Source organism: Cololabis saira, chromosome 19 (assembly GCF_033807715.1).
Source record: "Cololabis saira isolate AMF1-May2022 chromosome 19, fColSai1.1, whole genome shotgun sequence".
Classification (NCBI taxonomy): Eukaryota; Metazoa; Chordata; class Actinopteri; order Beloniformes; family Belonidae; genus Cololabis; species Cololabis saira.
The window spans coordinates 30,883,470-30,895,805 of NC_084605.1; the positions used below are offsets into that span (position 1 = coordinate 30,883,470).

The 12,336-nt window shown below is 36.2% G+C and overlaps 1 protein-coding gene across 2 annotated transcripts in view; it reads right to left on the minus strand.

Annotated features, from left to right (window-relative positions):
- Positions 1-3,961: 3,961 nt before the first annotated feature.
- The window catches only part of pax2b (paired box 2b), a 33,339-nt gene continuing 24,964 nt past the window's right edge, over positions 3,962-12,336 (minus strand). Inside the window, exons 8-10 of one of the 2 annotated variants that reach the window (XM_061708454.1) lie at positions 9,529-9,630; positions 7,230-7,316; positions 3,962-5,816 (exon numbers count right to left, since the gene is read on the minus strand). In XM_061708454.1, coding sequence (XP_061564438.1) covers positions 5,695-5,816; positions 7,230-7,316; positions 9,529-9,630 — 311 coding nt within the window. In that variant the 3' untranslated portion in view covers positions 3,962-5,694. Of the gene's footprint in view, positions 5,836-7,229; positions 7,317-9,528; positions 9,631-12,336 lie in introns of both variants that reach the window. The other variant, XM_061708455.1, reaches the window with a different exon arrangement.

Here is a 12,336-nt window from a genome sequence, read left to right on the forward strand (position 1 = left end):
TGCTGTGTTCTTCGGGTGTCACCGCAAATGATAACATCCTGAGGATTTATTGTACATTTGACACACCAGTAACCAAATTATAATTCAGTTGCTGGGGCATATTCATAGACCCGCTGTACAAATCGCACAGAAAGATTGTTCGGTCTGCATGCATTAGTGTGTCGTGGCTCAAAAGGTCAGCAGTTAGATCAAACCCTCTGGTTTGAAGTTCTGCATGATCAGCTTCACTGTTATGAGACCTGAAGGGTTTGTAATTGCTGGCAAAACTATATTTTAACTCACACTACATGTAGAGCTTAATCTGCTTCTTCTCTGTCCGTTTTTTGAACTATTAACTATGAACCAAGTGAGACACGTCCAGGTGAACAGGTCAATCTTTTTAAAAATCTTACTGTACAATCAATTTCCACTTTATTGTACATTTCTTACTTTTTGATAAAATAGGCAACTTTGGTAAGACTTAGGAAGTAAAAGTGCAACTTTTACAATAATGTCCAGATCAGAAAGCCAGACATTCGCTACAGCTTTCTTATTGATTCCTGTATAATTTATCTGACATTTAAATGAAAAAAAAAGAAAGAAAATCCTCTTAAAATGCCAGGAAATGTTAAAAGGATTTCTGAAGTCTTTATCAGAAAATACCATCAGAAGCAAATGTTTTTTCAGGAATATTATGCATAACCATATATAGTCGATAAAGAATAAACCCTCTTCAAAAATAACCAGAATTAAAAATGCTACTGTTTTTTTAAGTGAATTACATTAAGATGTATTACTCTGTATGAGTGAAAAAGAGTTCTAAAAGGTGTTTTTTTTGTCAAATTACATACATTTTCAATTTTTAAAGTAAAACACGATGGTAAAATGTGTAACTAACAGACATCACTGTGAAACCTTACATACTTATTAATTAGATTGATGTATATAGTTATTGCATTACAAGATTTCACAAGATAATCTGATATCAGATCCTTAATTCTTTGATAATTCTGTCACATCAGCTCAAAATAATAATCATCATCACCTTGTATTGTTGTTGTAAAATCCACACAAACTGTACAGTAAACGAATAGCCACAAAAAAAAGTTAAAAATGATATTGCTTTAAATTCAAAGATAAATATTTAAACTTTTAGTCATGATTTGATTTCCTTGTGTTCAAACTGTGGATAGGAGTTTATAAATTACAGTAAAGACTGCTCGTCAAATAACATTATTAATGTCAAAGATAGATAGAGTGAGAGAAAAAAGTTGAGAATAAAAAAATGGTCTTTCTCTTAATGAAATTACATTTTTTTTTGTCCAAATTGAATAATAAAATCAAGATTTCTGCACCTGTGCATTATGCTGATTGCTGGTCTAGTTTTGATCTTAACAAATATCTGACTTTTACATTTTTAAAATTGATTTTAAAGATCAATCCATAGTTTGATGTGTTGCCTTAAACTTGAATTTATTCACATAGAAACAAGTCCTTCCTTTTTCTTTCACAAACGAAATGTTTGATGAGCAAAACCATAGCAGGTGCTGATTACAGCCAATCAGATCACAGCAACATTTTTTTTTTATATACAGCAAGATATATATTTATATATTTATATTCCAAAGGATGCTGTTGTCATCTGGCACGCTGCCATCAATTTGAGCTTGATTGACAGATACATCCAGGTTCACAGTTTATTGCTTTCAGAAGAGAGAGGCAGATATGCCAATTTAGACAGGAAAGTGACAAAAAGTTTCCATCTAAATAGAATTATTCCGCTTCTGGGAATTCTGTGCTGCAAAGAGGAGAGAGTTGAGCCCCCCCTTACCCCCACCCCCCTCAGAAAAGGCCTGTGAATGACAAACATATACGACAGATAGGGACTGACAGAACATCAGCTTTTGACGCTTCACAGGGGAGCTATGAAATAAACAGTAGGCAGAGAAACTGTACGTCAAAAAAACAAAGAGGAAATACAAATGTTTGAGCTACTATATGCAGACCCATCCTAGCTGACTTCTAGCCTCTAATTTCAAATGAACATGCTGCCTTATCACGAACCCGCGCTGACCAAATCCTTTGTAAATCGCACAGCTCCAATCAGGACAGTGTCCACTTTCTTTAAATCAATAATGATATAACTAAGTCATACAAGGCAGCAGTGGCGGAGGGATTATAGAGCGAAGAAAGAAGTCGCAGAAGCTCTAAGAGGGATTTTATGCATAAAGCTCTCACTGCAACTTAGCACAAATTGAATTCAGGCACACGGCTGGAAAAATTAATTCAGCTTTACAAAGCGAGGAGAGGTTAAACACTTTATGTGCTGCTCAGTGATCCAAATCATGAAGAAAACATTCAGAGGCATTCTCACTGTAGTCTCTCTCGTACGTGATTTATACCTGAAAAGTAAATATGTATACATCATAATAGTCTTGTTAGGTATCTTACTTTATTGCAGCATACTGCTTTGTTTTTCTTTAAACTAACAGAAAAAGTAATTTTTCAGCTAAAGCCAAATTAGCACATGCCTTATTTCATCATAACATTTTATGTAGCTTGTACAAACAGTGTATAAACTCTAACTGAGTGATTTATGCACTGTGACGTAGGTTTAAACAATGAAATCATGTTCTGAGGTGCCTTGAGCTGATCAGTGAGGTACTGTATGTGTTTTGTGAAGTGACAGTGGGATCTTTATCACACTGCACTGTATATATACAAACATATTTCCATTAGTGACATCATAAAGGGTTGAATTTCTGCCATGAATCATTTAGTTTAGTTATATGAAAAGTCTTATTCCCAGTGATTTGTATTGGAACGAATGATTAAATAATTTTTTTAAGCCGTGGGAAACAACAAAATGTCTGAATCAACACGTGTAATTACTGCAGAGGATGTCCTTTTTGACCTTTAAAATAATAAAGTTCCTGTTTTTTAATGTGATTTCTTTCACTTTCTTTCTTGGTCTGTTTTTTTTTGTGTATTTTTACCCATTTATTTTACACTATGTATTACACTATTGCCAATTCATGTAAACACGGAAGAAGGTTTAGCTGATTTATTCCCCCAAAACAATTTGACAAAAACAGTTGCTTATATTAAGAATGTTTAGCATTCATACTGAATTGTTGCTTCTTGAACTACAGACGATTTCTTTATTTATTAGGGATAATCTTTTATTACAGTAACATAGTTCATATGCTGTCTGTCAGATGTTGATTATGTCTATGAATAAACGGTTTCTGCCCAGATTAATTGATGTTTATATGCGAGGAGTAAATACATGTTAATTTAAGAAATTATAACCAATGCATTTTTAATAATGTAGTATTAAAATGTTATAATTATTTACTGTTAATTTGAAATCACTACATGCAGTGGGACAGTTGAATCATTTAATTAACTGAACATCCTGTTATGTCCAGTAAAGCTGAAATACTTCAGGGAATCATATGTAAATAACATATATAGAACGGTTTATCCTGGGGACATGAACAAAGCATTATCATTATTTTATATTCATGTATGGGCAGACAAATAGAGCTTGTTTTTTCTGCAATTCATAAGTCAAACATCAAACTTTGACTTTAAAAGACTAAATCATCACTTCATAGGTGCATATTACATAAAAAAGTCCCAGATGTCTCAACATTAAGGTTTATTCAAATATCTCCACTATTTAAAATAACTCTTACATGTATCAGAGTTAAAATGAAATGTCTTTTACACAGAAAATGTGCAGGTTGAGAACTTCCAATCTTCTAATCCTAAAATATTAAGTTACAGTGATATAAAACAGAGTAAAACAGCGAATCTGCATTTCTTTATTTGTAACTTGCGTTTAACAACCCATCATAAATCTTGACGACTTGTTTTCTTCTAATGAGCTAAATGCTTCAGTCAAACACACCAAACAGGCAATGTTGCGTAAAAGATTTCAGACACTTTTATTATTGTACAAGTTATACCAGCATAATGAAAGTGATAATACCCATGAACATTTTTTCCTTATTGTATTTACAGAGAAGTGTCTTCACATCACACACAAAAATGCCTCTACAAAATGAACAATTTGCAAATAACATAACATAACATAACATAACATAACATTAAATAAACTCCACCTACCTTTAGGTTTGCAGCTGAATATGCATATGATGACCATCTCTGCACTGCATAGAATTCAAACATATAGTTTTCCTTGTGAACAATGTGGGCTTTTCCTAATAATAATACTGCTCTGATGACGCATATCAGCAGCCTGTAAATAAACATTAACAAGAACTAAGTCTTTGGCAAATATAAATACATTCACTTGACAGATGAAGAAACCATTATTCCAACTTGATTCAAAGAAAGAATTGGCCCAGAACATGTGAGGGAGCTAAAGTCAGGAGGAGTCATGTTTAAGGCATTTAGCTGAAATTATCGCCCTGCTTTTTGAAATCATCGTAGTCATCAGAATCATCATATCAGAGTGAATCTGGATGCTTAAAAATCAGACAAATGATGACAGAAGTTCGAATTGGAGATGGCTCTTATATCCTTTTCTGTGGATGAATGCCAAAGACTTAATCAACTTAAATCAAAGTATAAGCTGTGGGATCATTCAGTAGTATAGTGCACGTCAAGTCAGTGACATGATGGGCCTTGGATTACAAGATTAACCGCAAAACTGTAAGTGCCTTTTCAGATTGAGACTAATTAGACTTACAGTGAGTTTTTGTGAGACAAAGCATATATGCAAATCCTTTTTTTCTGCATAATAATGCTCCAGTGATGCAAACCACCAAAATAGTGCAAAATTAACAAAGACAAAAAAACAACATAGAAAGGTTTCGTCTGATGAAATCTGGAATCCTGACAAAGAAGAAATAGTAAAACATTAGCCAAGCAGTCTGCAGTTTAGTCATTACGAATTATAAAAATGAAATAAAAAAATTATTTTAAGAATATATTTACTAGTTTATTGAAACCTTGCAAATAGTAGGCCATGGTGCTATACAGTCACGGCTCCCTCTATTCTCAAACTGATGTTTCTTTATTTACTTCATTTTCATTTTTACATCTTGATTGTGTATCACAGGGAATATGTCCTAATCTTCTCATGGCATCAAAAGAGAACATTTTATTCATGCTGGATGTTTGGTCGAGGACTGTTCAAATGGGTAAAAACAGCTGTCACAGCCTGCACGTGTTGCTGCTAATCTCCCGTGATCTCTCTGCGTTGCCGTTTGAATCAAGTGGGAAACAAATCGAAAAAAAAGGAGAAAAAAAAGAAGGAAAAAAGGGCTGTTGCTACATTTCAAGCTTGGGACAATGTCCCTGCTGAGAGCCATCAAAGAAAGGAATGTGAAGTATTGATCCACGATGGGTTAACAGTGTAGCACAGCAGGAGGAGAAAAAAAAAATCCAGATACTTTTGTCTCGGCTCTTTTTTTTCATACTTTTTTTAAACCTGCAAAATTAGCCACAACTTTCAAAATGAGTGTGAAATGTCTTTCAGTGTCAGTGATGATGTCTTGCGGATTTTTTATTTATTTAATTTCATTTTATCTTGGCATTGTGTGTCCAAAAAAGAAGAAGAAAAAAAAAAGCTGCAATGAGATAGGACAACAGTCGCCTTGAATCCCCCCAAAAAAAGTTTCTTTTTGTATGAGCCGGGAACATATTATGTGCAGCTGCTCAGTGTCCAATGGACCGTGCTGTTCACACCGGGGCAATGTGGAGGCTGAGGCCATGGTCCTGCAGGTTGATTTGGTTTCCATGGTAACTAGTGACGGTCATAGGCAGTGGCAGCAGTGGGAGGGGCGGAGCCTCTCGATGCGGCACTATAATAATAAGGGGAACCTGAAAGTTAACAGAAGAATGAACCATTTGAAACAACAAAATTACAGCTTTTACTGCAGTTTACAAAAAATGCTACGTCATTATTGTGAGATGATGTTTTGATCAGTGCTTAACAACACTTCTGATCATTTGTTTGACAGTCTGTCCCATCCCTCTTTGTGAATGTTCCTCCCTCTCAATGTATGGTGGTCCCAGTGGCGTCAATTCAGTGGAAGTTAAGGTATGGCAAGGTTACAAGTCACAGAACTTAACTAGAGTATCAATCAACACGTCCAGCAAATACTCATCACAGAAATCTATGTAGCTTATCTGTGTGGTCAAGAAAATTGAAACTTTTTCAAATGCAGTCTCACTCACTGCAAAAACTCAACATCTTATCAGGAATATTTGTCTTATTTCTAGTTAAAATGTCTCATGTTTTGTCATTTTTAGTCTCATTACACTTAAAACAAGAGTCATCGCCAGAAAAATAACTTATTTGACCATTTTCACCTGTTTCAAGTAAATTTTCAATTGAAATAAGTAGAAAAATCTGCCAGTGGGACAAGATTTATCTTCTCATTACAAGCAAAAAAAATGTTCTTCTTATTTTAAGTGAAAATCTACTCGAAACAGGTGAAAATTGTTGTTTTTTGAGTTTTTGAGTCTTTTCTTAAATGTAATGAGATTTTTTTTACTAAAAATTTGACATTTTACTAGAAATAAGACAAATATTCTTGTTAAGATTTTGAGTTTTTGCAGTGTAATACCTTGTGAAATCGATCATGTTGTTCTGATTTGCATTTGTAGTTATTTTATATGTATTAAATAATAGAATAATCAATACAAATAGACAGAGTAATTCCATAAATGTATTTAAAAAACAAACATTTACATTTTCCCTTGAAGCCAAGGTGTGGCGGCTGCCATACCTTGCCATACCCAATTGACGCCCCTGGGTGGTCCATAGTTTACCATTACAGTTTTTTTCTGATTCAGTCACAAAAAAACAAAAAAAAACTAACATATTACTTGTGTGTGACTGAAAGCTGTCTAAAGCTATAGTATTTGTTAAACAGAGACTTTTACCTATAATCTTTACTGTTGTATTTTAGGTGTTGACGTCATGTACAAGAAATGCTTAAAGTATGAGTAATTGACCGGCAACAGGAGCTGTACACATTCGTGAAGCCACTATTTTAAATTTAGGACAGCATCTTAAAGTCAACAGTGTTGTCAAACGACCCTAAAGGAGAAACTTGTGGTGAAAGTATATTGGAACAGCTAATTATAAACCTGACATGTCTGGTGCAGGTGGCATGACTGCAGCTGGAAAAATTCTTTTTCTGTGAGGGATTTTTTTTTAGATGTCAACTCATTGTTCACATCAGGTTTCTAAATATACATCTACTCACTTAGTAATGCTGGGTTGCTGAATCGCCAGGCTTCATTGTAGGTTGTGTACTGTGGATGACTATAGGGGTTCCCCGAAAACTCACTCCCTGCAAACAAAACAACAAATCAATTAGCATTTCAATGCATCAAGCCATTACCGCTTCACATGCAGTCATCTCTCGTCATTCAAAACAGGATGCAATTTGAAGCTGGAAAAGATAATCATCGATGTGCGTCCAGTCAAGCAAGTAATTTATTTCTTTTTCATTTCACTTAAGTTATGCAACACTGAACAATACAGGATGTGACACTGAAGGCGGCTTTCCCTGTCCCATTTATGGATATCTACCCCTTCTTCTTCCTCCACCACATTCCAAGCCAGCCCAATAAATACGGAGTGGTAATAAACGGTTTCATGCATGCATTTTTCGATTTGCTGCTATAAATCCTGCAACCTTTCTTAGGGGACATTTTAGCATCAATTTGAAACCCCTCTCGTCTGAACTGTTGCACTTTTTTCTTTGCAACTGAATTTCATTGCAGGGGAAGTAACTTGGAGCATGTCAGTGAGCACTGCTGTTGGTTCAACATGTTTCTTCCTTTTTTACGAGACAATAAAGGCTGGATTTTATACGAGGCTGGTGAGAAACGACTTTGCTTTAACAGTGTTTTGTTCCTGTCACTAAATCTTAGAGGTTGTGTGTAGAATGGTTCTCACCTTTTGCTTTGTGCTGCATAACAACACATGGGAAATAAAATACATGTTTGACTTTTTTCCCTTTTCTATGCATGTGGTTTTATTCCCAATGATCTAAATGAAAGTGCAGACTGCACCTCCACTGGGTGCTCCCATGTCTCCCACTGTAAGATGTTAAATTAATTCACCTGTTTTCAGAAATGTGTAAGAAAATACAAAGGAAATCTTAATGCATTCAAAGGAGTAAAACTAATATATGGTTGTAATTTTAGCAGTTAACCTGTGTTTGCTTTACAATAAACACAGTTTGAACCGGAGTCAAGACAGTACAGCACCTGATGAGAACGTTTAAATTACCGTATTTTCTGGACTATAAGCCGCTACTTTTTTCATAGGTTTTCAACCATGCGGCTTATACAAAGGTTATTCTATTCTGTGGATTTTTCTTCCACCACTCGGCGTGCTCTAACCGGAATTAGAATCTAAACTAAGACAAAATAAATGCAAATAAGAATACGCTACTTCTTCTTTAGCAGATAGAAGTAGAAGCAGATTTCAAACAGATAAACAGATAAATAAATACCGGTTATTTTCTCTTGGTTCTGTCCTGTTTTAATCAGCAAAGTTGCTGCCGTGTTAAAAGACACTGTTAGGAAAGATCTATTTAGGTACAAACATGTACATCATTTACAGTTCAAAATCGTTCTGTACATGTAGTAAATATCTAATCTAACAACAGAAATATCTGCGGCTTGCATATCTTTTTTTTTTTTTAAATAGAGCGGATGCGGCTTATATACAGGTGCGGCTTGTATATTTTTTTAAATTATTTTTTAAAAAATAAAGCAGATGCGGCTTATATACAGGTGCGGCTTATAGTCCAGAAAATACGGTGATCAGTTTTAAATGACAAATTGTATCACTAAGTTTTGATGAAATCTGTCACTTTAATATTTACTGCTGAACACCAGACACAAAAATGCAAACAAAAAATGTGCAATCTGTGCCTGTGACGTTACTGAAAGTAGCCATGGCAGCCCTTTGTAATGAAGAAAAAAGGCCAGTGTCTGTGATGGGCTGCGTGACTTGTAAATGATATGCTAACCCAGCACACACTTCGCTGGTTTCCTCATCCATGAGGCTTAATCACATCAAAGCAAAGGACAGGCTGTGGTTTACTGAAACCGTGATGCTGGAGTTGAAGCGGTGTATCAAACCCAGCACCAAAACCGAATGTTTGCCCTGTTAACGGGAGGTGAAACACAGGTCTGGGCTCCTCAAGAGAGGCAACAATTTGAATATCCACCAGGCTCCCAGGCCTATGCCTCTTGACCTTTTAACTGTTCGCTGTGAACCTGAACTGCAGGTTAAGTAGAGGAGGGGAAAGGGCTATGCTCCGGAGAGCAGAAGCTGCTGTTTCCAAAGGCCATCGAGCACATCCAAGCAAATAGGAAGGCACAATGGGAATCAGGAGGGAAGTGTATGTCTCTGATTACTTATTCAGCTATTCTAATCCAATCATACACATGCAGCTAACACCGAGAATGCCTCTTAATCTGAAGGTCAACGTTAAACTGATCCCGATGACAATGTGAAACAGTGACATTCTTTTTGTGACTCACCAGGAACCATTCCAGCGAGTGTGGAGGTGGGATAGCTGCCTTGGCCTGTGGGGGGAACGTGAGGGGGATACCCAGGTAGGGTGGTGTTGGCCATATCCCGACCTGCAGACACAAAGCAAAACACACCAAAAGACCTGTCAGGGGTGGCGTTAAAGTTTAAGTTGTGACCTGGTAAAAGTGAACAATTCATCTCATTGTATGTAAAATTAAAGCGTGCTTTTGTTTTTATCATAAACTAGAAACTGCATCAGGTAACAACAACTTGAAGTGAATATCCGTATGGGTGGAAGTTCCATCTTGAACTTAAGTGAAAAAAGCTCTTTTTAAGTTACAGTTTCTCTCTGTAAAAGGAAAGAATACCTATAGAAAACAAACCAAAAGATGTATTATCATCATTTTATTTATTTTTATCATGACCTTGTAGGGCTGTGCGATTAATCGATTTTAAATCTAAATCGGATTTATTAATCACAATCGATGTTAAAAAAAGGAAAATCGGAAAATTGATTTTTTTTTGCAGCTGGCTGCATTACAGACAGAGCTCGTCTAGTCATCTTTGTTTGGTCAAGAAAATAGTAAATGTTGTCACTTTACTAAACTCAAGGAGGATTTACAGTATCTTTCAATTGCACTTCATTCCCAATAGGGAAATTTGTTTGCTATTTTTCTTTAAAAATAAAGATAAAATATTTTAAACAATTTATTCCATTGTCATTGTCGAAATTGAAAATCGGGTTTTCAGAGAAAAAAAATCGGGATTTTATTTTTGTCCAAAATCGCCCAGCCCTATGACCTTGTGACATTATGTGGCTGGTAAAAATACTTGAAACACAAGTTTTAGAAAAAAAAAAAAAATTATAGTAGCAGCTACAGAAGATGCAAACCTGACCCACTTTTAAATTACTACTGGTATTGTGATGAAAATATCATAATTCAACACAACCACCTCAAGTTACTCAGCACAAAAAAGGTTTCAAAGAACTTTCAGAAAATGCGGCGTTACACAAATGTGTTACTAAAAACCAAAGGAAGCATCAGTCCGGCTTTTTAACAGCTCAACTAAACAAACCCACAGCTGCTGCTTTGGGTCAACTCGATTTGTGTTTGCATGAATATGTCTCCTCATTAAGCAGTTCAGCCTTGTCTACGTATGGCAGCATTTACTGTATCCCATAAGGCTCCCCTCGTCTCTGTAGCTGCTGTAAAGGCAGAGCACACAGGCCCCTCTGCACAGCGTCACCAGTCTGGCTGCAGATATTCAGCCCTGTAATTGAGAGTGACGGTTGGGCTGTCCTCGCTGGCCACAGGGCCATTTGGACCACAGCACGGAACCCCAATCTACACAGCGGCTGGGGAAAGAGAGGCCCCTGCTATATTGTCAGCTGCGAGGACCACTTGGACTCAAAGGGAAACTCATCTCCCAATGGAGCTTAATGAGGAACTCATAGCTGAAATGCACCATAACGCCACAAGACAACAGTTATCTGTGCTGTTAGCTTTAGGCTCTTACATCACATAAAAAAGCAATAACAACCACTAAGTTAACCATGCCTTGGAAGAAAATGTTCAATATTCATCAATGCAAATTTCTTTTTTGCAAATTACGCAAGGCCACATTGCTGAGTTTAAGTGTTTGTCAATACATGGGGTCCTAAGGTCCTAAGTACAATACTAAGTACAACACTGCAACGCAGGCAACGTCTTACCTGAAAAGTGCAAAACAGATATTATTCAAAAAAGAAACTCTAAACACAGCTAATAGCAACATAAAACTGATTTAAAAAATGGCGTGTATATGCACAGCCGTGGAAGATTAAGGGAGAGTTCCCTTTTTTCCTGTTGTAAGGTAAGGATGGACATCTAAAGGCCATCTTTCTTTAAAATCACGACAGACGGGTAAATCTGCGTACACATGAAAGAATAACTATTTCACAGCTGATTATTTGTGGGTTTTGTATGATTTCTTTTAGTTTTTAATACAAAAATAGCAGAAGTGACAAAAGTACTTTAATTTCACTCATTCTTTACATAAAATCCATGCATCTTTCAGCTGTACTTACTGTGCAGTTTCCAGTTTAGCAAACAAAACTAGCGTGTGATTTTTTAGTGAAATATGTTGCACAGCTATACAATCAGCAAGTAGAGTTTTCAATAATTGCTGCACCCTGACCTGTTGACCTGCTTCATGGCTACACCGTGAATAGCACCTTATACTGACGATGCAGATACGTTAAATAATTTCCCCAGGATCTTTAAATTATGCTTTTGTTTTAAAGTCCCATCCTAATCAGAAAAAATCATCACATCTTCATAAAGTAGCATATTTTTGTTACAGAGTCCTAAGAGCTGTCACAGATGTGCCAAGTTGTTGTCAAAGCTGCTAAAATGTGGACAGAAGAGTAAAAGATTAGTATATGTATGTATTAATATATTAATATATGTATCCGGAAGTGAATACTGTACAGTAAAATACAAACCTAAAAAAGAAAGAAAAGAGGTACATTTCCATTTGTAATTGTGAATCGTCTGCTGATGAAACGGTTCCATCTCATGTTGAACAACTGTTCTCTTTTGTCAGCGTTGATGGCTGCATTGTATGAGCGCCTGGTGAAATGTGTCTTTTGGTTAAAGCGCAGTGACTCGCGGGCTGTGAGTTAAAGAGCTTTACAGAGAAGAGTGAGGTCACGCTGGACCTTTCATTTATAATAAGAATTAGTTAGCCACAAGCCAGTGCACATAAGTCAAAGGGAGCCGTGGGAGTACTGTAGTGGGGGGTCCGGCAGGGGCGAAGCCATTGTGAGCGTGTGT